The 25,916-nt window shown below is 42.4% G+C and overlaps 3 protein-coding genes across 5 annotated transcripts; all 3 read left to right on the top strand.

The window, feature by feature from the left end:
• Window positions 1-1,445: 1,445 nt before the first annotated feature.
• Window positions 1,446-11,362, top strand: LOC108918850 (ancient ubiquitous protein 1-like). 2 transcript variants are annotated; one of them, XM_029248945.1, is made up of 12 exons: window positions 1,446-1,608; window positions 2,039-2,182; window positions 2,362-2,512; window positions 3,453-3,640; window positions 3,877-3,949; window positions 4,715-4,788; window positions 5,593-5,659; window positions 7,284-7,389; window positions 7,982-8,131; window positions 8,582-8,724; window positions 8,873-8,961; window positions 10,851-11,362. In XM_029248945.1, the coding sequence occupies exons 1-12, from the start codon at window positions 1,565-1,567 to the stop codon at window positions 10,885-10,887; spliced, it is 1,266 nt and encodes a 421-aa protein (XP_029104778.1). In that variant the 5' UTR covers window positions 1,446-1,564; the 3' UTR covers window positions 10,888-11,362. The 2 variants fall into 2 exon arrangements, with proteins under 2 accessions (XP_029104778.1, XP_029104779.1); XM_029248946.1 differs by lacking the exons at window positions 8,873-8,961; window positions 10,851-11,362 and adding an exon at window positions 8,370-8,422 and having other exon boundaries at window positions 8,582-8,637.
• A 2,028-nt stretch (window positions 11,363-13,390) lies between these two features.
• LOC108918893 (tubulin beta-4B chain-like) lies at window positions 13,391-17,423 on the top strand. The gene is made up of 4 exons (XM_018726505.2): window positions 13,391-13,583; window positions 15,461-15,569; window positions 15,690-15,800; window positions 16,221-17,423. Exons 1-4 carry the CDS (start codon window positions 13,527-13,529, stop codon window positions 17,279-17,281), a joined length of 1,338 nt encoding a protein of 445 aa, XP_018582021.1. The 5' UTR covers window positions 13,391-13,526; the 3' UTR covers window positions 17,282-17,423.
• A 1,407-nt stretch (window positions 17,424-18,830) lies between these two features.
• LOC108918851 (serine protease HTRA2, mitochondrial-like) lies at window positions 18,831-25,765 on the top strand. 2 transcript variants are annotated; one of them, XM_018726454.2, is made up of 8 exons: window positions 18,831-19,320; window positions 20,423-20,627; window positions 21,027-21,221; window positions 21,494-21,526; window positions 22,069-22,177; window positions 23,410-23,479; window positions 23,983-24,078; window positions 24,399-25,765. In XM_018726454.2, exons 1-8 carry the CDS (start codon window positions 18,839-18,841, stop codon window positions 24,562-24,564), a joined length of 1,356 nt encoding a protein of 451 aa, XP_018581970.2. In that variant the 5' UTR covers window positions 18,831-18,838; the 3' UTR covers window positions 24,565-25,765. The 2 variants fall into 2 exon arrangements, with proteins under 2 accessions (XP_018581970.2, XP_029104424.1); XM_029248591.1 differs by lacking the exon at window positions 24,399-25,765 and having other exon boundaries at window positions 23,410-23,492; window positions 23,983-24,051.
• The last annotated feature ends 151 nt before the right edge of the window (window positions 25,766-25,916 follow it).

Genomic DNA, 25,916 nt, shown 5'->3' with positions numbered 1-25,916 from the left:
CTCGAGCGACGGCAATAGCCAGCAACTTCAGCAACACAGGACACGGTTCACTGCAACTGCACTACACTTGTCATGTGGAAGGGGAAAAGTAACTCTTGTAGGTATTGCTTTAGAAAGGTCTTATAAATTATTATTATTATTATCATCATTATTATTACTACTAATAACCCTGAGGGTCACATGCTGCCCAGGAATTGGGATAGTGAACAGAGTAAATTATTGTCTACTTCTGCTTTATTTAAATTTTCTCTGTATGTGTTTTTTTCTGAAAATAAAACTGTAATATTATCTTTCCACATCAGCTTATCAAACTGAATTAACATTCAGCATAGACACTAATTTCCCTTCTATCAGAAAAGATTGTAACTAAGAGTGTAACTAACAAATTTACATTAATTCATTTAGCTGATGCTTTTCTCCAAAGCAATGTACAGTGTAAGTAAGGTCCTTATAATTATTTACCCATTTACACAGCTGGGTAATTTTACTGGAGCAATTTAGGGTAAGTACTAAAACCGGAGATGAGACTCAAACCTATGACCTTTGGGTGAAAGGCAGCAGCTTTAATCACTGTGCTAACAACTGCCCTCTGTAACATTGGCAGCCTACAGAAAAATGTTACAGCAGAAACTTAGGAGGGTGATTACTTTTCATTTGAATGTGTGAATATAGAGAAATCATTTCTCATTACCTGGGAAAAACAGGTTTACAACAAAAAATTTTAAATCAATACAAAGGAAAGCTCAAGGATGACACATCTGTCTTGCACTCCACACCTTGCACTAAAATAAAAAAATAAATATAACACATTTAATATCTGTCCACTTTGTTCTGAAGCTTTGTCCAAATTAAAATACGTATTTACACAAAAGTTTGGTCTCCCTTTGGGCCTACAGTTTTGAATCCCATCTCCAGCTGTAGTACCCTTGAACAAGGTACTTACCGTAAAATTACTCCAGTAAAATTACGCAGCTGTATAAATGGGTAAAATATTCTGGACCGAATCACATTTATTTATTTAGCAGACGCTTTTCCCCAAAGCGACTTTCAACGAACTCTGTGTAGTTTTATGAGCCCACACACCTTATTCACCAAGGTAACTTACACTGCTAGATACACTACTTACATTGTGTCACTCATCCGTACATCAGTGGAACACAGTCTCTCTGTCACTCACACGCTATGGGGAACCTGAACAGCATGTCTTTGGCCTGTGGACTGAAACCCATACAAACACTGGGAGAATTCAGAAACTGCGCCCAGACTGGGCTGGATTCGAACCTACACCCAAACGCTGCGAGGAGTTAATCCTTGAATTAATTACTGAACGAACACGTTCTTCACATTCCGGACGCTAGGTGGCGGTACCTATGTGTCACTAGATTTGGCGTGGTGGTCCATCCGGGGAAGAAGAAGGAGAAGAGGCAGCCAATGAGGTCGCGCTACGTCCATATTCCCTCCACCATGGAATCTGGTGTGGCGGCGGCGGTGAGTGCTTGAAGTAGTAAGAAACACGGAATGCGGGAAGGAGTGTTTTTGTCTATGTATTCCGGTAATACGTTTAATGATGGAGACGCCTGGGATCGAGCAGCTGTTTGACTTCCAGAGGTAAGAATGACGTATGAATGTCAAGTCAAGGAACAACGAATTGAACGAAGGAAGACTCGTCAGATTGATGTTAATGATGGTAACGGTTAAGTCAGAGACAGCAGGCCTGTGGCTGAGATGTGAAAGCAGTGAGTGTCTTTGCAGTTATGTGAGCAAGAATCAAGACGGAACTATTAATTTGGCCATTAATTATGTAGCTGAAACTTTTAACTTAGTTATATCACACAAAATCAAGGTGAAGTGCAAGTGGAGTAGTACTGTAGTGCTAGCTAGGCTAGCCTAGTGGTAGCTATTTGTTCATTGTTGTGGAATAGTTACGCGTGTTCGTAATTAATTTGTGAAGCCAGGTCTTAATTTGTTGTATTTCTCTGAGAACGCTGAGCCACTGCGGTGACGCGTTCATCGTGACTCCAGTTCGCGCGTTTCACAGGTGGCCGAGCGACGCCGGGGTCCCGCCGCTGCTGCTGCTCGCGCTCTACGCGCCACTCGGCCTCGCGCTGCTGCTGCTGCGGCTCGTGATCGGCGCGCACGTGTTCCTGGTGAGCTGCACGCTGCCGGACTGTCTGCTCCGGAGGTGAGCGAGGGAGGGGGCGCGTGCGCGCGCAGCAGCAGCCCACTTAGAACAGCTTTACCTGTTACCTAACTATAGTATGAGTATGTATGTATGTACCATCATAGTAACTCGCCTTGGACAAAAGGTGTGAAGTGGCCAAAGAAATAATTGCCCTGTGTTGTACCTCTGCTGTGTTGCAGGTTGTTTGTAAGGTTTATGTGCTCAGTGCTGGGGATGCATGTGAAGCGCAGTCACCGTTGGCCCCCGGACCGAAGCGTCAGGTTGTACACGTGCAATCACGTGACTCCGTTTGACCACAACATGATCAGCCTCCTGACGTCGTGTAGCACTGTGAGTGAATGGACGCTGCTCTGACACATCATCGTGTCCTTTGGATCAGTCCCATTTCCAGCGGCTGGAGTGCACGTGTAGCTGGGGGCCAGTAGCCTTTGCGTAGCTTCGTGCTGCCGCGTGTTCAGCTGTGAGAAATGTACAAAAAACAGTAGGCATAGTAGTTCCTCTCCAAGAGCTGAAGAAGCGCTGGTATTGCCTGTGTCGTTACAATGCGGAAGTGAAACACCCATGATTCGGAACATCTGCAGAAACTGTCAACGCTTTTTTTTTTTTTGTCATGTTTTTTTTTTTTTTTCCTTCATGGCATAGATGTTGAGCTCTTGGACAGATGTAAAAAGGCCATACTTGATGTGCTTTTCCTTCGGACTGCTGAAGGTCCTTGGTTAATTTATGACTGAGCAAGTAGTCGGCAAAGCACTTGAGTAAAGTCAGTAAAGCCGGCTTTAGCATTTCCTCTTTATTAAAGCAATTTTAGCCTTTCATAAACCATCTGGGTTTTCCTGACCTGGGATGTTGATATCAGCCGTTGATATCCACTTGTAAGCTTACATGGATATGCAAGAAAAAAAAAAATTGGCCAAGTAACTAAAAGTATGACCATTTCATACTAAATTTCTTTTTAGTGTGAAGTATGTATACAAATGAATTCTGAATGATGTGGCAGTGTGGCTGACATTTGCAAAAAAGCAAAATGGCAGTGTATGTCATATCTCTAGTTGGCCTTTAATTTTGCTCTTGGAACCTATTTATGATGATAGTCCTGGTACAATAACCACTATACTATATATATATGAAGGAAATGGACTTAGTGCTGGAGGTTGCAGTGAGCCCTTCTTTTGAATCTGTGAGACTAGGGCTAAAGTGTGTAGTAACTGCTGCGGGTCCAGTTGTTATGCACCAGCCTTCACTGTGGCCTTGCTCTCCCTCGGCCTCTCAGCCCATGCTGGAGGGCTCTACAGGGTTTATGTGCTGGGCACGGGGCTTCCTGGAGCTGGATGCAGTGTCTGGCAAGGCTCACTTGATGGCTGCGCTCCAGCAGTACTGCTGCAGCGATGGTCTCCCACCTCTGCTGCTCTTCCCGGAGGAGGAGACCACCAACGGTCGCGCCGGTCTTCTCAGGTTCAGGTACTGCTGGCAGCCACGTCCCCATCACAAGTACTCTAATCTCGCGAAAAGTTCCAGTCCTTCATAATTCACACCTGTTGTGTAGCACACCAACACAAACTCTGCATTTTGATGGTCTGTAGCATGAATGGGACATAGTACACAATTCATAATGTTTGGCATTTGGTGGTGGAGTATGCCGGAAGGCTCACATCAAGAGTGAACACTGAACTCTTCTGTCCTGCTACTTCCCACAGCTCTTGGGCATTCTCTGTGTCAGACTGTGTTCAGCCTGTCGCCCTTCGTGTGAAGAGACCATTTCTGCCCCTGGTAAGGATCGTCCTTGCTGTTCGATGCCTGTTTTCTGATTTGGTGCTGTGCCCTGGACAGTTTTTCATGTGCATTGTTCAGCTTTCCAAAGCCTGCGGAGTATGCTTTACATGGGACAAAACTGAATCTGAAGCACTGGAGACTGACAGCACTCGATTTGCCTTTTCCCCATTTGGCCTTGCAGTGAAAATATATTTATTTATAAAAATGAATTGAAAGTACCACAAAAGAACTGTCATGGAAAAGACTGAGTGACTTTAAAGGGGGAATGCAGATCATCTGCTGCCAAGCATTTGATTGGTTCTGCTTCTGTTATAAGTCATTGTGGGCCTTCATGTAGCCTTTCATTGACTAGTTGAGAACCATGTTCATATGCTTGTGGACTGCAGCTGGCCTACCAGTGAGTCTTTTTAAATCTAGGTCACTACTGATCTTTTTCTTTCTCTCCTGAAGTGATTGGCCATGACAATTGAAGCAACTTTTACCTAACTCATGAGTATATCAACGCTTTCTTGAACTTCAACATTAAAATTTTGTGTTAGTAAAACTGTCAGCTTAACTGGTTTCAAAATTTTTCACATATTTCCTCTTTGCTTTTGTCTTGCATGAATTTTCAGCATTTTCTGAAACATCAAAGCAGAAAAAGTCCCATCAGGCAAACAGGAATTAATAGTGAGATTTTTTTACATCATTTGCATTTGTTAGTTTCAGCTTCTGCCCCTTTTTTTTTTCCTTTCTTTTTTTTCTTCTTTTTAAACTCTTTAGAGTGTCGCTGAATCATCATGGGTTACGGAGCTGCTGTGGACTCTGTTCATCCCGTTCACAGTGTATCAAGTAAGGTACTATCTAACGCTGACTCTGGCTCTTGGGAATAGAGCAGCAGGCTCTTGGTATGTTTTTACTCCTTTTCAGGAACAATTATACTTCATACCGCAGGCCTCAGAGCAGTTTTTTCCCAAAATTTAATTTTATTTGATTAAAATTAAAAATTGGTATGGACTGCTTTGGTTTGGCAAAATCTGTTGTTTAAAGGGTATCTTGTCCCAGACAGCTTTGCTGACTTGAACTTTTTTACATTTTCTTTTCTTGGTTGTAAGCAAGAATCTGACCTGACACAGGTACAGTGATGTAAATGCTTCATGTACCTGGTAAGCTTTAGGGGGCATGCAGATGGGACAGTTCGGTGTTTGTATACAGAGCACTTTCCCACCCTGTTTGGTTACAGATCCTTTTTCCTTTCTTCCTCTGGAGGTCTAAATCATACAATCCAGTGAAACAGTTACATTTTGGTAACGATGTCACCAAAGTATGCAAAACTAATTGTCCATATATGGTAAAGTTAGAAAATAAATAGCACCCCAGGGTGATGGGGGGGGGGGGGGACTGTTTTGGTGATTCAGAATGAATGGCAGACAGCCAGCCACCCCCTAGTACATAATAGCCTGGTGCTGTACCATTTATGAATGTCATCTGAATGCTTTTGTGTTCTTTTTTTATAACTCATTGTAATGATTAGCTCTCACTATTAAACGATTATGGATGTGACTTTGGCATAGGTGGGAAATGAAGTACTTCACTGGTTGAAGGAGGGCAGTATGTGAACATGCTGTCCATGAGGACATTACCATTTCTTCCTTCTGCAGATGGCTTCCCCCTATGACTAGAGATACCGGAGACTCTCCTCAAGAGTTTGCAGACAAAGTACAGGAGGTAAAGTACACACAAGGACCCACCTGCATTTCTGCTTTCAGTGCCTGTTTGTCCTAGAGAGGACATTGTTTTTCAAGAATCTTCCTGCAATCAGACACTCGAGTAGCGTTGGCATCTTTACAGGTGTGGAAGAATAGCAAGGACTCTTGCGACTAGTAAAGTAAAATGTTTTATAAGTACAGTTGAGATTCAGGTAAAGTGCTACACGGAATATTGCAACAGGAAGTCACAAAGTACTTCAAGGCACACACCCCCACCCCACCGAAGACGACAGATAAGGTCCAGAGTGGCCAGTGTTCATCACAAGGTTGGGGCTCATGAATCAGTCAGGTTTAAAACAACAACAAAAAAAAAAACATCAATGAAGTGTGAGAACTAGAAACGTGGTCTATTATGGACTCCTAACACTCATGAAAGACTGTGAAACACTAAAGCATCCAAGAACTAGAAGATATGGTAACAGCTCCAGTAAAAATAAGTTAATTTACGATTGGCTAGGGAGTTAATCCAAAGTGTGTCTTGGCACCGGTGGCCACAAAGATAAGCAAGGTGTAATACTGATTAGACAGAACAAGTAAGGATTCCTCAGTGTTTTGCTAAGATGACTAGCGTTCCGCCCCTAGATGAACTTTCCATAGCCTTCTACATCTCCCCCTTTTTGTGCTTGAAGCACAGTGACCTACAGATTAACTATGCCCAGGATATCTGAAAAAAGAAAACATTCAACAGCCAGACCAGAGGAAACTGAAGTTGCTCTTCAACCCTAAGACAAACCAGTGACTAGGCAATTGGGTTCAGGCAAGGGATGTCTTTTTGCATAACAATTCCACCAACCTTTAAGAACTGTTACTCCTCATCAGGGTCAGTAACAGAAACCGTTGCCAGTGATTTAAGAACAGTAAGCTATTTTGTAAGGCGCACATCACAGTAGGCAAACGGCAGAAATCAGAGTAAAAAAGAACAGTTTAAGCAGTAGGTATTGTAAAACAGTGTAACCAAAAGATGCTAAGACTCTTTAGTCACCCAGAATGTCTAGTTTGTGAGTTCTAATTGGCATATTTTAGGCTTTCATCCCGGATCTTGTCAGTGAGACTTGAGTCGGTCCAAATGGTTCAGAATATTTTCTTCTCCAAAGAAGAAAAATGGCAAAAAACATAAGCATTTAGCAACATAATTTCTGATAAAGGGAAATTTATTTACTGATCAGTAATAAAAATGAAAATGCCAAAGCTAGAAAAGGGGATCAGAGTAACTTCAGTGTAGAATGTCAAATTGAGCAAATGCACAATGCTACATGTCACTGCAAAGAATTTTAGATAGATTAACATAGATGTTTTCCTTAAATGTTTGATATGATCACATGTTTTTATGTAAAAACAGGTGTGGCAGGAAGAAAGTGTTTAGAAAACAATGTAAGATGCATGAATAACTAATAATGTACTCTTACAGTATAACAGTACATTATTTTAAATGTTCATGATTTAAACTATATAGAAAATTCAAATAACTTTTTTACATTTGGCTATCCTCCCCCAAAAAAAGTAATTTTTGGTAGCAGTGTGTTAAATCTGAAATAGTTTCTTGCAAATATGATGTGTCTCTTGCTGGCTGTGTGCTGTTGTAGCTCCTGGCTGCTGAATTGGGCATGGCCCCCACACGGGTCACCAGGGCAGATAAAGCAGAATATCTGAAAAGGAAGCGGCATCCTACAGTCTTGGCCACAAACTCCAGTAAGATATGCATTTCCTCACACTTGTGTTGTCCCCGTGCTATTCATTTCCCTTTGCTGCATTTGCATAATTGTAAAGCCCAATGCAAAAGTGTCTATAGTGAGGAAATTCAAAGTTTAATTCTATATAATCTGGTCAGAAGCCTTTGTAGTAGGGAGTGTCCCAGTCTGCTTAACTCAATGGTTAACCTTGTTCAAATGAGCAAAACTGTCACACTTCATTACACTTCATCAAGTGTGGCTATAGTAAATATAGAATTTATAATGTTTGCGTGTCTACAGTATTCTTCTTTGCTTTTTGACTTTTATTCAAATCTTTTTGCTAAATCAACCCATGTGATGTCTGTGGCTAGTGGTGTGGGGTAAGGAATCATTAGTTTTGCATCGCGATAGACATGTAATCGCAGTTTGTGTTAATTGTACATTAAAGTGTCTAGCAATGACTACAAACAGTGTGGAACCCTTAGGGAATTCTTGTTCCATTCTATGTCAGTCCTCAACCAGGAATCCTAGGATAGAGTCCTGCAAGGGAAGTTCCGCTTCTCAGAAGCACACAGAATGGTCTGTAAAATTAGTATGTGTGTTCCATACAGGTGTGTCCCTGGCTTCCCACCAGCCAGCTCATCCTGTGGGCCTCCAGGTTCCCAGCTCTGGGCTCCAGGGTGGCCACATGTCTAAGATGGCTCAGCAGGTGAAGGAGGTGCTCCCCAGTTTCCCGCTGGCAGTCATCACACAGGATCTGGGTGCGCTGCTTTCCCTGTCCCCACCCCTTTGCTGTTACAGAAAAGCTTCACATGCTTCGTGAAAGCAGGTTATACAACAGTCAGTGGTCAAATTACCTCAGTTGTACGGATTATTTAATGCATCAGTTTAACTTTGGTTTACTGCAGTTAGTGGTTTAAATCATTACTATTATTAACTTAAGGGTTTTTGTTAAGAGCCAGATCATTTTGGCTAATTTTTCTTTGTTGCTGCTTGTAGGCAGGGCCAGTTTGTAAAGCTTGTAAACCTTTATGGATTGGGCCTAACAGCGGGTAAGGTCTTTTGGGGCTTGTGTTTTATTCAGTTATAAAAATGCTGTGCCCTGGTCCTGTCTGAACTGTACCATAAAGAGCAGGATGTGTGCAAGCCACACAGTCTTCTACCTTTTGGTTCAAATGCTAGCATTCTTCCTTTTATCTCTATGTTTGTAGCATGTACAAACTGTGTGAACACAACTATCACTAACCTGCTGGAAGAGCACGGAGACACCTGGGGTGAGAGATCAGATGAAACCTCTGCAGGGCCATCCAGAAGCTCCCTAGTCCCCAGAACAATGCCCCCACCCAGAATTGAGGTGCAACATGTGACTGGACACCGTTGTGTGATAAAATCATTACATTTTTTTTAGAACATGTAGTGTCACAATCAAATCATTTTTTAATTACAAAACCTATTAAGAGAAAATGGCATTAATGGATCCAGGTGTTTCCTTGTCTCCACAGAGTCATGCTAACACTTTTGAGAAGTCTCCTGTTGACAGACACCTGTCATTGCAAGAAAGAAAGGAGGCCTTGTATGCTTATGCCAGAAGGTAAGTCAAAATACAGGTCTCAAATACTTAGTTATAGCTGACGTGGGATGACGACAACTCCTGCAATTTTTAATTACGATCTAATGAGTACTTATGCAGAGTTGCAAAGAGAAGTATTGTGTGCTGTTTTAGGTCTTAGTCAGTGCACTGACCAATTTAACTGGATGGCTAGAAAAGGATTTTTATTAAAACTTTCTCCAAGCTACCACAGGTATGTCAGACTCAGTCCATGGAGGGCTGGTGTTGCTCTTGGCCTCAAACACTTCACTCAGTATTAGCACAGACTTATCCTGGCGAGTTACAAGAAAACAAATTACTTAAATAATTGTAGAAATGTGTGGAGTGACCTCAGATGATGTATGTGAACTAAATATAGATCAGTTAAAGTAACTTTTCTTCAGTTGGAAGTTGCTTTGGAGAAGATCAATAAACTTTATAAACTAAATTGAGATGCACAAAAGCCAACACACATTTGACTAAATTTAGTGCAAAGGATTAGTTATTAGATTAGTTGGGGCAGTTGGTAGTGCAGGGGTTAGACCCCCTGCCTTTGGACTTAAAGGTCATAGGTTTAAATCCCACCTCTGGCCATAGTAAGATTGATACGATACGATTGATAAGATAAGATACTTAGCCAAATTGCATAGTAAAATTACCCAGCTGTACAAATGGGTAAATAGTTGTTGGTAGCTTAACATTGTAAATTGCTTTGGAGAAAAGCATTAGCTAAATAAATAAATGTAGTTATGTATTAAAGGGTAACGGTTTAATCAGTCATGGTGACATAGTGGTTGGGCAGGTAGTTGCAGGTAAATTGTGCTCAGAAGGTGTCTGCGCTGGACAGTTGATCATAGGTTTGGTTCTCTGTTTAGTGTATAGAGTTTGCATGTTCTTGTGTTTGTGGGTTTCCTCCTATACACTAGAGGTAGTCATCTTGGAGTGTGTGTGTGTGTGTGTGTGTGTGTGTGTGTGTGTGTGTGTGTTACACTGCTCTGCTGTATAAAATATATGGATGACTGTAGGGGCTTCAGTACAGCGTATCCAACACCGTCACTTTGAATGCTACATAATAATCATTGTATGTTGCTTCAGAAAAAAATATTTATTAAATGAATAAGTGCAAATACACAGAGGAAACCCATGAGAACATGCAAACTCCATACATACTGAGCAGGAATCAAACCTGCATCCAGTCAAGCAGCCAAGGTACAGTGACATACTACCATTACCTATAGCAATACTTTGCTATGGGGTACCAGCGACATCTGACAAAATACCATGTGTGCATTACATTAGAAAAGAGACTTGGATGCACACGTGTGATTCTAGAGTACAGTTAGTTACTTTCTACCATATGAACTAACGTACATCACAGAAATAGCTACACAAAAACTTATCTGAATATTGAAAATTCCTTATCACATTCTTAATTTTTTTAAAAAAAACTTACATGAGTAGCTGCGTGAAAGTTTGTGTTATTAAACAGTTTTGATCTCAGACTTATAGAGCATGAACACTTAGACATTAGATGACTAACAGATCATGGGAAAAGTGAGCATGTTAAGATGCGTTACTGAATTATCAAGAAGAGAAATGATTACAATAGAATTAACTTTAGAAATGATTTACCTAAGTTTCAAATAGAAGCATTTTAAGAAGCCTAAGGATCTAATTTGATCATTTTGATGCTTTGAATAGTTGATGCACAATTCTGTTCTGATGTGATCTATTTCATGTTCTCCTTCATGCACTTCAAGTTTTTATATATGCTGGGGAAAATGGCAAAATGTTCAGTAACGCACAAATAGCTTGTTTTTTTTGTGATTCAAGCATATGTGTACCAACCATGTCACTGAACTATTCAAATGTCCAGTTTTCACCTCTTTCAGGTGTTACATTGAGAAACATGGACTAAGTGTGGACTGAATCTGGAGTGCAGTCAGATGCAAGACACATTGTTTGGAAATAGTCATTGGTGGAATCATGGATGCAGGAGTGAAGAATGCAGTATCTGGAGGAAAAGAATCGTCAGACAAGCTCATTAAGATGTTGACCCAAATGTAGGGTGTCCTGCTAAAGACTTTTTTTTTTTTTTTTTTTTTTTTTTTTTTTTTGCATGTCAGTCATGGATGTGCTTTTTATTTCCATCTAAAAACAAGTATTTTGATACTTTCAATGGCTCAATACAAATTAATATTGTGCATTTTTAGAAAACTGAAAAGTCATGGTTGCAGAAATGTTGGTTTGACTTTTTGAAGTTCATTTAAAACACAGCGAATGTTTTGTTAATGCTGTAAATGTTCTAAAATGAGGACTAAGCTGGTTCATTAAATTGTATGGTATTTATAATGCTCACTATAGCCAGGTTGTATTATTGGTTCTCTAACCTGCAAGTTCTTACTCAGTCCTTTTACATTTCCCTTGTATAAATCTGATTTTGTAATGACACTTCTTCTATGCTAATTTTTGCATCAGTTTAGCTTTGTCTTTGAAGTGCACCATTTCCCTATCATGAAAATGTGGTTTTTTTCATAACATTTCCAAAGAGTAAACCAGTGATAGCTTATAGAGCACATCAAAGTTTGAGTACATCTCCTCCTTTAGCTGGTGCTTTTCTCCAAAGAGATGTTTCAGAATATTCAAACTCCATAGACTAAACAGGGAACCAAACTATGCCTGATTGTGCAGCGCAGACATTACAATTTACCTGCACTACGTGCCTAACTACTATGCCATCATGACTGGTAAAACTGTTACCCTTTAATATATCTACATTAACATTTATTCATTTAGCTGATGCTTTTTTTCCAAAGCAACTTAGAATGTTAAGGTACTTACAAGTATTTACCCATTTATACAGCTGGGTAATTTTATTGGAGCAAATTTGGGGGAAAGTACCTTGCTTAAGGGTACTACAGCTGGAGGTGGGATTCAAACCTGTGGGTTCAAAGGCAGCAGCTCAACTACACTGCCAGCTGTCCCTGGAGAGCCCCAGTTGTTCTGGTCCTCAGTTGGCCTCTGCCAGCATCTTTTGAGAAGCCCAGTTGTAGGAAAATGCCATCTTTACACTAACACTTGATTGATCACTGTGAGAAAATTCACCGATTGACACTGTGACGAACACGCCAGTAGGACTGTGGGAGGGAAGTGTGAAAACTCCACTCAGACTGCTGTGCCACCATCTGCCCTCACCCATTCAACTGAACTTGCAGTAATAGCCTGTAATACTAATTTATGCCAACATAATTATTTGAATGTGTCCAAAGAAATACTGCTGCACACTAGCTAAAGGCTGTCAGTTAAAGTCCAAGGAGTGGATCTTCACTCACCCCCCTCTTCCTTTGGGAATACATTCAGCTACATAAGTGAGTAAAGCAGGTTAAGTGCAGGGTAAACTGTACCGCTAGTGGATTCATGTAATACTTTGAGGTTAATTTGGCAAATATGGAAAGCTGAGTATGTAAAGATAAGGAATACGTAAACAGCACAACAAACTATGCAACTCCTGGTCCAGGTCATGGTGATTTCCACACTGGATGACCACAACTCTTTCCTGTCTGGTCTTCCAGCCTCTGCCATCATACCTCTCCAGCTAATACAGAACTCTGCTGTACGAGCAGTGTTTGACTGCCGAAGTGTTCCCATGTATCACCCCTCCTCATCTCCTATAGCTGGCCATATCAAATTCAAGACTTGTTACGACCTATAAAACCATGAACAGATCTGCTCCCCTATGTACAAGACCTGATCACTCACTACACCCCAACCAGAGTGCTACACTCCTCCATCTCTTTCCACTTGGTGGTTCTATGCACAAGAGGTCCAAAATTAAAAATCAGAAAGGTTTGCAATTTTGTCTCCACCGTGATGGAATGACCACCCTCTCTCACTCAGAACTGCTGAATCTCAACATTCAAGGAGGGTCTCAGAACTTACCTCCTTCACTTCTATCTCCTAAGTGCTCAGTAAACTTATGCATGTATGTTATCTGTTTAATAATTAAAAAAAAAATGTATACAGCTACTCGTGTAATGTATGTATACTAGTTTATACGGTGGTATATTATGACGAGGAAATGTAAATTACGAAGAAATATTACGAGGATGATGAGCAATGATGACAATATGGGGATATCGGATATGCCATGGTTTTATAATTGACCTGGATTGCTTCGGAAGTAACATATACGCTTTTCTCTCGAAACTGTGTCAATTTTTTAAATCAAATTTAGTATAACGTTTTATTTCACTAATCTCTTATTTTTGTAAGTATTATTCTACGGATACCTTCGCCAGCACTTCACGCTTATAGCGGGGCACTCCTTGGAGAACAGCTTTGGAGCAGCCGGTTAAAACTGGTTTTAATACCAGCCAATGAAAATAAGAGAATTGGAGCGCGAGGAGCCAGTGGGCGCACAAGGCCTGCTGTCATTGGTCGAAATGATGCAAACAGGGACTCTATTTAGTTTGCACGGATTGAAGTGGTAGAGAGTGACTTCGGAATTCGTGTTCGCTCTTGTGATTCTTTTCAGCACAAAAAAAAAAAAAAACCAACAAAAAAACAAAATGAGAGAAATTGTTCATTTGCAGGCGGGCCAGTGTGGGAACCAAATTGGAGCTAAGGTTTGTAAATATTTTAACCGATTCCATGGAAATTAATTTTGTAGGGCTTTATGTTTTTTAGAGCCGAATAATTATCGCACTTACTAGAAGGCCTGGTGCCTACGCTAGCTAGGTAGTCGTGTTTCGTCGGAGCTTTGTTTCGCCCCTACCAGCCAGAAGCGTGATTATAGTCCAATATTTATATATTGGTGTGGTGTACCATTCTGTTTCAGCAGTGAAACTATTTTATTCAGCATTATTTTTTTTTTGTCTAACTCTTTACATTTTAACATGACAAAGCATCTTAATAAATGGTCAGTTATTCTGGATTCACTTCAAATATAAAGAAGCACAGAAAAAATTAATGGAGCGATTTTAACTTATTGATGAGCGTATTTTTCAGCTTTGGGTTTTAAAAAGAAAAAGTAGAGAAACCGGGTGTTAACCGCGCGGAAAAGTAGCCCGCGCAGAAAGGTAAGATGGCCGATGCTAGTTTGCCGCCTCGGGCCGTGCGCGTGCGCGCTACTGCAGCAGCCAACACCCAGCGCGCGCGCGCGCGCGCGCGCTTCGCTCTGCGGTACGCGGCTGTCGCGCTGTCGATACCCTTTCGTCATCGAAAGCAAGACGTTCTGTTATTTCGCTCTTTTCCCCTGAGGGCGTTCATGCCAGCTGTGCCTTTCTAAAATTGAAGAGAGTCTAAAACTAAAAGAGACTTGCTCGTTCAGATAGCCCTAAATTAGACCAGCCCAAGAAATGACTTATTTTGATAATTTTATAATAACGGTATCCCCCGAAAGAGATCATTGAACAGTTAGTATTAGTTATACATGATGATCATGTTCTGTATATAGCTGTATAGGTACTATGATGGTAGACTTCTGAGCTAAATATTACGTGGCTTGCGGATAGAGAGCAGCACTGTCTGGTACCTTATCTCTTTGGACATGGGTTTGAACCCTGCTTCTTCTGTGTTGGCATGTTCTCCCCATGTATGTATGGGAGGGGTTTTCATCCCTCCAGTGTGTTTTAAATAAATAAAATAACCTGGCCTATGCTAGAATGGCCAGAAATTCAGGAATACAATCTCTGTGGTGTACCTCTCTTTATTTGGGGGATACCCAATAGCACTTAGTGGTTTCCTACCACTGGCAGTACTTTGTTCTGCTTTGGCTGAACCAGTAAAATATTTTATGTAACTGGTTGCAAGGGGGGCGCAGTGGGTTGGCCCAGGTCCTGCTCTCCGGTGGGTCTGAGGTTCGAGTCCCGCTTGGGGTGCCTGCGATGGACCGGCGTCCCGTCCTGGGTGTGTCCCCCTCCCCCTCCGGCCTTATGCCCTGAGTTGCCTGGTTAGGCTCCGGTTCCCCGCGACCCCGTATGGGACAAGCGGTTCAGGAAAAAAAAAATGGTTTCAAGGGTTATTGTTTTCTTCTACCCCAAAAGCATTGTCTGAATTTGCCTGTAGTTTGTATATTGGTCTCTGTAAGTAGCACAGTGATACTAGCGATATGCTGTCAGTGACCCTGGACAAAATTGTAAGCAAAATACAAATACTGGGCTTCCATTGAATTTGTTGAATAGTGTGAAATACACACACACACACACACACACACACACTTTCAGAACCGCCTGTCCCATACGGGGTCACGGAGCCTACCCGGTAACACAGGGCGTAAGGCCGGAGGGGACACACCCAGGATGGGACGCCAGTCCGTCGCAAGGCACCCCAAGCGGGACTCAAACCCCAGACCCACTGGAGAGTAGGACTGTGGTCCAACCCACTGCGCCACCGCACCCCCTTAGTGTGAAATATTTCTAGTGAATGATTTCCTGTGTTAATAATCTGTCTTGCATGTTTTCTTTTTTTTGTGCTGTCCGTTATCTCTCTCACCCCCCCCCAGTTCTGGGAGGTCATAAGTGATGAACATGGTATCGACCCAACCGGTAGTTACCATGGAGATAGTGACCTGCAGCTGGACAGAATTAGTGTGTATTATAACGAAGCCTCTGGTAAGGAACTGAAATGCATGTGAAATTTACCTCTGTAGTACTTGGTATCAAAGTTTTATATTTGTTGAAACTTGTTTCAGTTCTGCTACTGAGAAATGAGTTTTGGCTATGAATTTCCAGGTGGGAAGTACGTCCCCAGGGCGGTCCTGGTCGATTTGGAGCCAGGCACTATGGACTCTGTGAGGTCTGGACCATTTGGCCAAATCTTCAGACCAGACAATTTTGTCTTTGGTAAGGAGAAGGAGAGGGAAAAAAAAAAAAAAGCCTGGCTTCTGTTGTGCATTGTTAGCTGAGAGATGCTGATCTCAGTTGGCACCATTCCATTCATGTGACGGCTGTGGATTTCTGTGTGGTGTTGTGAAATGAGTAATGCTCTGACAGTCAGAAAGCCTTTGTTCTACCCTGTTGAAAACAGTGCTGGGTGTTTTTTAAAATGCTTGAGAACTTTACTATGAAACATCTTACTTCATTTACATCGTTTAGCAGATGCTTTTTTCCAAAGTGATGCACGTCTCGGAGAAATACAATCTGTGCATTACTAGCGTTTACTAAAATGCTGGCATTCTTTTTGGGCTTAATTTCTAAAGGCTAAAAAGTTTACAGTTGTGTCTTGGTAAATGGCATTTTTTTTTTCCCTGAAATTGCTCTCAGGTCAGAGTGGAGCTGGAAACAACTGGGCCAAAGGGCACTACACAGAGGGAGCAGAGTTAGTGGACTCTGTTTTGGATGTAGTGAGGAAGGAGGCAGAGAGCTGTGACTGCCTGCAGGGCTTTCAGCTCACCCACTCCCTGGGTGGGGGCACGGGTTCTGGCATGGGCACGCTGCTGATCAGCAAGATCCGCGAAGAGTATCCCGATCGGATCATGAACACGTTCAGCGTTGTGCCTTCTCCCAAAGTGTCAGACACCGTTGTTGAGCCCTACAACGCTACGCTTTCAGTTCATCAGCTGGTGGAGAACACAGATGAGACGTATTGCATCGATAACGAGGCGCTGTATGACATCTGTTTCCGCACACTGAAGCTCACAACACCCACCTATGGGGACCTCAACCATCTGGTGTCCGCCACCATGAGTGGAGTCACCACCTGCCTGCGGTTCCCTGGTCAGCTCAATGCTGACCTGCGCAAGTTGGCGGTCAACATGGTGCCCTTTCCTCGTCTACACTTCTTCATGCCTGGTTTTGCCCCACTCACCAGCAGAGGCAGCCAGCAGTACCGTGCACTGACAGTACCTGAACTCACCCAGCAAATGTTTGATGCCAAGAACATGATGGCCGCCTGTGACCCACGCCACGGCCGCTACCTGACGGTGGCAGCGGTTTTCCGTGGTCGCATGTCCATGAAGGAAGTGGATGAGCAGATGCTGAATGTACAGAATAAGAACAGCAGCTACTTTGTGGAATGGATCCCAAACAATGTAAAGACCGCTGTATGTGACATCCCGCCACGTGGCCTCAAGATGGCCGCCACTTTCATCGGCAACAGCACAGCTATCCAGGAGCTGTTCAAGCGCATCTCGGAGCAGTTTACTGCCATGTTCAGGCGCAAGGCCTTCTTGCATTGGTACACCGGGGAGGGCATGGATGAAATGGAGTTCACGGAAGCAGAAAGTAACATGAATGACCTGGTATCTGAGTATCAGCAGTACCAGGATGCCACTGCAGAGGAGGAGGGTGAATTTGAGGAGGAAGGTGAAGAGGATTTGGGTTAAGGGCTCCTGTCAGACAGATGCAGGGGTTGTGACACATTTGTTTGTTCACATTTTCCGTTTTGTTGCCTGTCCTATTATCCCTTGTGTTGGCAGACCTTACTGCGCTCTGTACATACTGAGCCAATAAACAATTTTATGGGCACCTTTTGTTGTGTCATATTTACCATGATTGCTATTTCTGGAAGGCTTGCACTGAATGAATTTTCAAATGCATCCTTGAATTCTACAAAGGGGAAAATTTTGTTTTGCTACATAACTTATTCACAAGTGGTTTTCACAGTGGCTGAGTCAATGTGACTTTAAGTAGAAAACTTGTTTCAGTAAGGTAAGCGTTGAAGATATATATAATTCCCCCCCCCCCCCCAAGTTTAAGTGAATGCCCTGAAGCATGTGCTACCAGCCATTTTTGATGTCTTGATAGTTCAAACTGTCCCAACATAATACTTACCAATTTATTTCAGTGACTTTAAGCTTGTGGATATGCTGAACTATGTACAGTAAAATCTATTCCACTGTTAAAAACAAAAGCACACACCATGGTTCCAATTGTGAAAACTATTTAAAAAAAAAAAAAAAATCCACCAGCTTCACCCCTCAAGTCATGCAGTTAATCCCCTGGCCTTGTCCCAGGGTACTCTCATACACTATCTGCCATTTTCTCTGGGTGTTCTTCACATCTACCCCGTTTGTGCATTTTTTTTTTTTTTTAAATAAAATAGAAATAGTTGTTGCTTTTCTCTAAAGCAACTTAAAATGTTCAGGTTAGTTATGAGACACTTAACCAGCTCTGTAATTTCTACTGCTGCAATTCAGGGTAAATATGTTGCTCAAGCCACTGTACTACAACCAGAGGGGGGGATCGAACCTATGCCCTTTGGATCCACACGAAGGAAGGAAGCTCTGATCACTAAGCTACCAGCTATCCCGCCTCAATTTCTCGTCAAGCTGAACTGAAGTTCCAAAAGCTCTCAAAGTCCTCTCCTCCTGATCCTGCACTCGAGGAGGTTCTCCACCTCCACCTCGACCACTGCGCTCCTATGGCGCTTTACAGCCCCGCTATAGGGAGCAGGCCGTGTCACACCGTTTTGGCCCTTGTGTTGGAACCAGGACTTGGCCACACGACCCATTGGCAGGGTCAGCCAGAAATGCGCAAAGTACCTGTGGGGAATGTTGAAATACTAGTGTACGCATTTCATATATAAACTTTAATAAACATTATCAGTGGCTACTTGAAGAATCTGAAACGAAGGTAAATCACAGACAGATAATTGCAACATTTTATACTTAAAATGTAGCACTAGTTGCACGCCAAAGTTCACAGGGCAAATATTAAAAATTGAAAATAATTCATTCTTTTTGCGCCAAAGCGTTTCAAAATATAAACATTTTTAACCGTCTCTTGGTAAGTTCCCGATAAACGAAGGAGGGCGCGGCGGCGCGAGGCGACAACCCCTGAAACGTCCCGTAAGGCGCCTCGTCTTCCTGCCGTGACGTGACTTCCATCCCACCAATAAGGAACTCTAACGGCACGAATCGGAAGTCACGTGACAAAGAAAAATGGCCGCGACTGTCAGCGGACGTTTATTGTTGCGAAAATTAAGAATTTGCAGTCGGAACATTTGTAGTGAGACGCGTGTTGTTTCACAGCGAACGCTGACATTCTTTTCAGCGCACCAGGATGCGAGTCATGGTGCAGACAGGAGGAGCGGAGCCGCCGCTGGCAACGAGAGTTCAGCAGCGGCAGCGGCGGCGGGAGAAGCCTGGTCTGGCGGCTGGGGGCAGTGGGGCCGCGGCTCGAGCCGAACCCGTCTGCTGAGAACTGCTGTGGCCCTCGGGCTGGGCTTCGGGGGGGCCGCCTTTCTTAAATCCTGCTGGGATGAAGAAGCCGGCCGTGTTTTTGAACTTTTTCCGGGATTTTTTCCTACGGCGGAGTGTGCCGCTCCCTTCAAACCCGACAGCCCGCGATACAGATACAACTTCATCGCAGACGTGGTGGAGAAGTCGGCGCCGGCCGTCGTCTATATCGAAATAATGGGCCGGTGAGGCTGTGACTCTGGGGCGGCGGGCTCTCTCTCTTCCAGCCCTCGGTTGTGGGTTCGAATGCGACTCTGGGTCTGTGTGGGTCGGTTGCTTGTTCTCCCCGACACGTGTCTGTGTGTGTGTTTTTCTTCCGGGTGCTCTGGTTTCCTCCCACACCACAGACTCAGTCCAAAGACATGCAGTTCGGGTGAATTGGTCTCTCTAAATTGCCCTTTGCGCACGATGAGTGTGTACATGTAACATGAGGTAGAGAGAGAGAATACACTGCGCTGAACTCCCTTCAGTCACATCTAGCACTGCAAGTGACAAGGTGTCAGCTCCATACCTGCTGAATTAATGTAAATGTCAGTCCTGATCTGGATATAGGAACTCAGCTCCCGTGTCTCCCATCGTGGTTGTTGCATTATTTTATTGTAGTGTAAAACAATCCTTAACTACTATTGTTCCAGCTGTCCCCTACGTCCCCAAACACAATAGTAATTTACATTCATTTAGCAGATGCTTTTCTCTAAAGCGACATACATCACAAAGAAAAATACGGTGAGTGTATTACATCAACAGTAGAAGTGGGTCATAGAAAAGAATATAGTTTTGCATGTTTGCACAGTTTGCTTTTGCTAGCAGTTCAAGTTCCTGCTTTCAGTTAGATGGACGTAGTTGCCACCCAGATGAGCCGGTTTTCAGAATATATTTGGCTTCCATAAATTGGCTGTTTCTTGGCACGATTTTATGAATCGGATAAATACCAGCAATATTTCTTTACTTTGAAAACATCCATTCAGTTAAAGAAGAGTTTGTAGTCAAGCAACTGGGCCCGTGAGTGCATAGACCCAACTGTATGGTTATTGGTTACACACTGTATACGTTGTGTATACTGATGTAAGACATCAACTTGCAGCTCATTAAACAGGTTTAAAAACGTGAATATTTTTGCCCTTATGTAACATCATATGCTTTGGCTTATGTCTCTGGAGGATATGCAGATCTGTAGGTGATATTATTAGTGGAATGTCAGCATAAAATGTGGTGATTGAAAAGGTGTGTGTGTGTGTACATCTGATTTCCATAACAGAAATTGAATGAAGGTTCTCGCTGTTCCAGGCATCCGTTTTCTGGGAGAGAGGTCCCAATCTCAAATGGCTCGGGCTTCATCGTCAACAGCGATGGGCTCATCGTGACCAATGCCCACGTGGTGGCCAACAAGCGAGGAGTAAGAGTAAAGCTCACCAATGGGGATATTTACAACGCCACAGTTCAAGATGTCGACCAGGTGGCGGACATCGCCACCATTAAAATCAACGCTCAGGTATGGTGCGGAAGTCAGAGCTGTGACAAAACGCCTTTGTTTATGGATGGTTGCTGTCTGTGAAAGTTCTTCACAGTGGTCTTCTGTGGGTTGACTTCCCGCAGTCAGAAAAAGTCCCTTTTAGCATTAAAGGACACAGACACATTGAGGAGGAATGATCTGTGAAGGCAGGATGTTTTGTCCCAGAAATTGATCTGACAAAGTCAAATTGCAAATGGTTTAGTTTGCTTAAAATCAAACAATATTTTATGCAGCGTATGAAATGGAGACCCAAGTGTGACGCTAAACCTAATGGGAACTTTCAGCGGCAGAGCAGGTGCAAAATGAGTTGTGTCTCTGTCTCTAACCTCCCTCGCACAGACTGGTTCAAGAATAGGTGTTTCTTTCCCCCCATTCCAGCATCCCCTACCCACTCTGCCCTTGGGGAAGTCTTCTGAGGTGCGGCAGGGTGAGTTTGTGGTTGCCATGGGAAGCCCCTTTGCCTTGCGCAACACCATAACATCAGGCATCGTGAGCTCGGCACAGAGAGGCAGCCAGGAGCTGGGCTTGTCCAACTCCGACATGGAATACATCCAGACTGATGCCACCATCAATGTGAGTTGTTCTTATCCCCTACGTACAGTCTCCCTGGTACAGTGTTGGGAGATGAGCTACATTATGCTGGATATGTGATTAATGTGATTTGGATTTGTACCCAGTGCTTAACCTATTGCTAGTGACACTCAAGGATATACCTGCACTAAATGTGCTGCAATCAGTAAATGCTAACCTTTTTTTTTCCCCCATCTGATGGAAAGTTCTTATTTCTGAGAGAAGTGATTTAAATATGTTCTGTGACATTAATTGTGGTTTTGCTGTATCTACAGTTTGGGAATTCTGGAGGGCCTTTAATTAACTTGGTAAGTCTCAGTGTCAGAACTCTTTTGAGAAGTTTGGTGTTAAGGTTGTGATGCTGGACTCTAAATTTAAATAAAACATGAATGGTTTCATGGTTCAGTATTAGTACTAAGAAGGCATCTTTGTGTCAAAAGCTGTAGTAAATAAATGCAATGGTGTTACTGTTTCTAATCAGTTGGAATATTGGAATGACACCAGCCAAATATCTAGAGGTGCCATGTTGGCAGTGTTATTTCATTTTGTACAGTGAGCACTTGTACACACACAAACACACGCTGGCTGAAGCCGCTTGTCCCAAGCGGGGTCACGGCGAGCCGAGCACCTGTACCGAATGGTGAAAGCTGCATGTCTAACTAGTATTTTTAAAAAAAAGTTTAAAATTGATGTGGCAATAAAATTACACCTAATTTTTATTCAGTAAGATGTTGTGATCTGATTAAACCCTGACCATTAGCTGGCTGTCCTTGTGGAGTAATATTCGCTCCTGCTGGGTCACTTCACCTGTGCTGGCTATGACTGGGGACTCCTGTGTTTGCTCCCACAGGATGGTGAGGTCATTGGAATCAATACCATGAAGGTGACATCAGGCATCTCTTTTGCCATACCGTCAGATCGCCTCAAGCTCTTCCTCAGCAGTGCCACAGACAAGAAGAGTGGGTGTCAATCTCTGTCTTATAATGGGCTACCTTCATGTATATAGGCTTTAGTATGTTCAACACCAGACAATACACTTGCTCCTCATGCTCAGAATTTTCAGAGATGAAAAAATTCCCGTTATTTGTTTTTAATTACATATTCTTCAATTATGGATTTTCTAATATTGCAGCCCATATTTATGCTCCCACACATTGGCAGTAAAACACTCAAACAGTGGAGGAGTGAGACTGATTCAACTCTTTCAGTGTTTACAGCTCATGTCTGGTGTTCATTAGCCTTGGTGATCACTAACAAGATAAACACTGCATATGTTTATGGGATGGATCAGTCAATAATCAGCATTAAATGGGAGGTGGTGGTGACTATTTTTTCAGTTATATTAAGTAAGTAGTACCAGTATAAGCTATAATAAAAGATTTTATTAACTTCAAACATTAGCACTAGTTTAGTATATCTAAGGTTTTAACAGAATCTTAACAGCAAATAATCCAAAAGATATTTGTATTATTAAACTTCTATTGATTGTGACCTAGTGGTACAAGTATCTTTGGATTTACAAACAAGTGACAGACTTCATGCCCCGACTGTTCATAAAATGAAGAGCCAGTGTATGGTTTAGAAGACTTTTATTTTTCCGTCTTTGTTTCCAGTGTAGTTCTTGAAAACTCATGGTAATTTGAATTATTTGAAGAATAATTTACCATTCATTTAAATGTGAAAAAGTTTGTTTATGCAACATGGTCACCTCTTAAAGCTTGGAACAGGCTGTGGTCAAGCTATTTCATGAATGTGAACAAGTATAACGATTAAGAAAAATTCAGAGATGTAAAATTAACATAGAAGGAAAATCCTCCTAATTCTACAATCGCTGGGTGAAAAACCAGGTGTTTACCAATGTATTGTAAAGGCTCAAAATTATGGTATAGTCATGTACAACATTCAAAACACTGCCTTAAACTCAGTATATTGCTGAACAGCTGTTTCTCACTCCCTTATATGTATTTATCAGTTGTCTTTTTTTTAAGCCTTGCTAGATGTAAATGTGGGATGAATATTTCATAGATGGTATGCAAGTTACATATGTCATATAAATTTTGTTGTAAAAGAATTCTTTGGGTAAAGATGTGTTCCCAGGCAACTTAGTGCATTGCTACTGTCCTGTTCACTCCTTTCCAGTGTTTTAACAAAGTTACAAAGCTAACTGTGTCTTTTCCCACCTTGTCTTCAGAATCTTGGTTTGGTGAAACGGCGACAAAGCAGCGGTACATTGGAGTGATGATGCTAACGCTGACACCAAGGTAAAAGCAAGAGGTTTGTTCGTTCATTACTATTTTATAAATGCCGTCCACCTAGTTCATCATTTTCAGACCAGAATGTTTATGGCTCTTAAACAGTTGCCCATTTCTGCAGTATTTTTTCCTTAAGCAGTTAATGTGAAGTGCCTGGCATGGGGTGTTATAAAGTGAAAGCCTTTCTTAATATATATATATATATATATATATATATATATATGTGTGTGTGTGTGTGTGTGTGTATAGTCATTATACATAGTAAATCATATTTTCATATACACTTATTCTGTACGAGTTGGGAATATGGGAATCACCGAAGATGCTTCAGTGAAAAACTCCCCTTGCCACAGCAGCAGTTTTGTTTTAAAGGGGTGGGGGAAGAGTATGTTTGGACTGCTCAGTGTATCCTTTGGATGCTGATGTTCTCTATGTTGTTCAGAAAGACCTCTGCTCTATGATCATCACGGCTGGTCTTTTGTTCTTCCTGCCCACTTGTTCCCCACCCTCAGTATCATTAAACAGCTGAGGATGCGGGACCCCACCTTTCCAGATGTGACCCATGGGGTCCTCATTCACCGCATCATCATTGGCTCTCCAGCCAGTCTGTGAGTGACAGTTTTATTTTGTGAAAGCACATGCTCTTCATTCTTCCTTGGTGGAAATTAGTAATATAGTGGCTTTGCTCTCTTTTTCTGTATTTTCATCCTCTCTGTGTAATACCTACATGCTCCGTATTACATTGTGATTGTCATTTTCACTAATACAACATGGTTTTTTGCACAATTTCTCTGTTAGATTAAGCCCTTTGAGGACACCTACTATTAATACTACCATCAAGGTTAATTGAATAAAACTGAATTTGAACTTTGTTTACTTTCACTTCTGCTGATGCTGGCATGTAAGGTCTGTCCCTTCCATGTTTCAGGGCAGGCCTAAAGCCCGGTGACATTGTGCTGGAGATCAATGGCAGTGTTGTGAAGACAACAGAGGAGATCTATAATGCAGTTCGCAGCAGCAACAGCCTCAACATGGTTGTGCGGCGGGGTGCTGACCTACTCATGCTGCATGTTGCCCCAGAGTTTGCAGAGTGACCGCACGCCACCCAAGGGAACACCAGCACATGCTCCTGCTGTGTGGCGCAATGGGGTCCTAGGTCTACAGAGACTGCTTCCCTTGGGTTTTGTTAGCTGTGCTCTAACTGAAATCCCTTGAGCAGTTGCTGCAGGTGCTGAGGAGCCCCGATGCAGATGCTCCCTTTTTTCCCCCCCCGAAGTGTACCACTTGCGCCTTGAGTTCAGCATTTGGCACAGGTATTTATGGACATTGCTTAAATGGATTTGTGTCACATGTGTACTGTGAAGAAGCAGCTATGTAAATGTATTCTAGTGTACTATATGTTCCCCTGTGTTCAAACATAAGGGCTGGACAGAAGTGCTGTAAAAAGGGTACAAAGCAGAATTCCACACAAATCAGTGCAACAGGCTTTGCGTTGGAGTGACTGGGAGCATTATTCTATGATAAAATGCCTAAGCTCCCACTTGTTTTAAGACTAATTTAGAATACAGATATGGATCCAAGAATTAGGAAATATTGAATATATGTTTAGTGAAAGGGATATTTTAATTCAAAATGTCCAAGCTTTGTGGAATATTTCTTGAGGCATAGAACTACTGGAGCGTTTTCGTTAACAATTGTTCCACCATTTAATCAGACTTTTTGCGGATACCACTAATTTTTTTAACTTAATTTGTAATTTTCTGTATTTTTTTGGGGAGAAAAGCATTCTGTTTTGCTGGTCTGAATGCAAATTGCAGGAGCTTTTTGCATTGAGCATGGTATTTCAAATATTTGAATGCCATTGAGTATATAAATGAATTTAAAAACTACATTTTGATAATTAAAAGCAAGTCCAAAATTAAATGTTTCTTACCTCAAACTTTGAGGGAAGAGAAGTCAAGACTACTTCATTTTTGCTGGAATGAGTCTTACTCCAGAAGTATGTAGCCCTGTGTGTGCTACTCTGCAATAGACTGGCATCCTGTCCAGAGTGTAATCCCCTAGGTTTGCGCTCAATGAGTCCGAGATAGTCTGGGTGGCAGTGGTCCGGAGCCTAGGACAAGCAGTTAGCAAAAATGTGTGAGCGTTTACAGATCCTAGCCTGTGAATAAATTGTCTGTATTGTGGTTGGAGTTACAAAGAGACTTCCATTCACAATGGTTTGTAAGCTGAGTACACAAACACACACCTGAAACCGCTTGTCCCAAGTGGGGTCACGGCAAACCAGCGCCTAAGGCGGTGGCAGAAGGTGCAAGGCTGGAGGGGGAGGGGGACACACCCAGGATGGGATGCCAGTCTGTCGCAGGGCACCACAGAGCAGGCCCCGGGCAAACCTGCTGTGCCACCGCTCCCCCCTGCACTTTACACAGACTTACCCAGTTATACA

Source organism: Scleropages formosus, chromosome 24, assembly GCF_900964775.1.
Source record: "Scleropages formosus chromosome 24, fSclFor1.1, whole genome shotgun sequence".
NCBI lineage: Eukaryota > Metazoa > Chordata > Actinopteri > Osteoglossiformes > Osteoglossidae > Scleropages > Scleropages formosus.
This window is presented reverse-complemented; position numbering and strand designations above follow the sequence as displayed.